Here is a 1,473-nt window from a genome sequence, read left to right as displayed (position 1 = left end):
AAATCCCTCCAGGGAGGAAACAGGATTTCATCCTGCGGAAGAGAAAAACCAGCGACGGCTTCAGCGGGATCCCTGGAAGATGCCCTTGCCCGGGCATGGAGCCAACCTCTCCCTGCCCACGTTTGGACGGCATCGCCATGCCCCGGATCGGACCCCGCTGGGGGCATCGGGGTGAAGCTGCCCTGCTCTGAGTTGGTGGCTGTGGTGAGCAGTGCTCAGCTGCGGGGCACGGAACCTGCCCAAAAGCAAAGCCCACTTGGCCTTTCGGTGCTCCGGGGGGGTGCCACTGGTCGTACGTCAAAAAAAGGCAGAGCCCGTGCAGATGAATATTGCGTCGCAATGTAAGATCAAGACCCGCCTGGCCCAGTTTTCCTCTCACGGCAGCCATGGGGGATGCCCAGGGAGGGGGGTAGGAGTGGGTTTTTCCAAAACCTTCCCCCCCACCCTGCTCCTGCCCTTCAGCTTTGAGCCGAGCAAGGCTTCGTGTTTAGGGATCCTGGAGGGGCTGCAGCTCCGTGGGCACGGCAGCCTCCCCTCGAACTCACGGAACGCCCACCATCTCTGGCACCCTGGGGTCGCAAGGGAGCCAGACAGGATGGGGGGGAACACCCCAACCAACGCCTCCCTCTCCTCTGGCCTTTGCTGCTTCTTGTGTCACCCGGTGCCTTGACATTTGTGCTGGGAAAGCGCCAACGCTTAACGCGCTCTCCATGCTCCGGTGCTTTTTACAATCCTTAATCACCCTTTTCCCCTTTTCTGTGGCTGCTTTTGGCTGGGGCACTCTTAGCTCTTTAGCAAGGGAGGGGGGAGAGAGCTTTAAATTCCAGGAGAGGGAGGTGCACGGACGATCAGAGGCTCATGCAACCCTGCAGACTGCAGCAAAGCAGGCGAAGGACAAGTTCTCGGAAAACATCTCGGGTGCCTCGGTCTGTGGCCAAGGGGCCGAGGAGCCGGTGACATTTGGCTCGTGCAACTTTGCTTTTTGAGCCTGGTGATGCCCGGATGCCCACGTGCTGCGGCTCCGGGGGTGCACGAAGCAAACGAGGCAGCTTCCCAGCCCGGGGTGCCCCCTCCGCCCGAGGGTGCTGCAGCGAGCACCCCTGGGTGGCCTGGACCTGGTGGGCACGCAGAACTGGAGAACAACAGCTTCAAACCGCTTTGTCCCTGTCCTCTGCGCCTGGCTTCCCCGAGGGGGTCTCTGCCTGCTTTTGCAGCCGTGGTTCCCTCTTGGGCAAGAGGGGATTAATCCAACCAGTCTCAACGGGATGGCGAGAGCACGCCAGGCTCCGGTCCCAGTGAACGCGGTGAGTTTGGTAAAAGGATGCTGTGTGGGCAGGGAAGGGGACAGGGGCAGGGAAGGGGACAGGGGCAAGGAACGGGGCAGGGCAGGGAAGGGGACAGGGGCAGGGAAGGGGACAGGGGCAGGGAACAGAACGGGACAGGGGCAAGGAAGGGGACAGGGGCAAGGAAGGG

The 1,473-nt window shown here is 61.8% G+C and overlaps 2 protein-coding genes across 2 annotated transcripts in view; one reads left to right on the top strand and one right to left on the bottom strand.

Annotated features, from left to right (window-relative positions):
• Nucleotides 1-139, bottom strand: part of ANO9 (anoctamin 9) — a 16,010-nt gene extending 15,871 nt beyond the window's left edge. The window contains exon 1 of the mRNA XM_035893056.1: nucleotides 107-139. Coding sequence (XP_035748949.1) covers nucleotides 107-139 — 33 coding nt within the window. The remainder of the gene's footprint in view (nucleotides 1-106) is intronic.
• A 1,126-nt stretch (nucleotides 140-1,265) lies between these two features.
• PTDSS2 (phosphatidylserine synthase 2) overlaps nucleotides 1,266-1,473 on the top strand; it is a 64,837-nt gene continuing 64,629 nt past the window's right edge. The window contains exon 1 of the mRNA XM_035893055.1: nucleotides 1,266-1,304. Within this exon, the coding sequence (XP_035748948.1) occupies nucleotides 1,266-1,304 (39 nt within the window). The remainder of the gene's footprint in view (nucleotides 1,305-1,473) is intronic.

This window comes from Egretta garzetta, unplaced genomic scaffold, assembly GCF_000687185.1.
Source record: "Egretta garzetta isolate BGI_Z169 unplaced genomic scaffold, ASM68718v1 scaffold904, whole genome shotgun sequence".
In the NCBI taxonomy this organism is placed as follows: Eukaryota; Metazoa; Chordata; class Aves; order Pelecaniformes; family Ardeidae; genus Egretta; species Egretta garzetta.
Note: the sequence above shows the minus strand (reverse complement) of the source record. Positions and strands in the feature narration are given on the sequence as shown.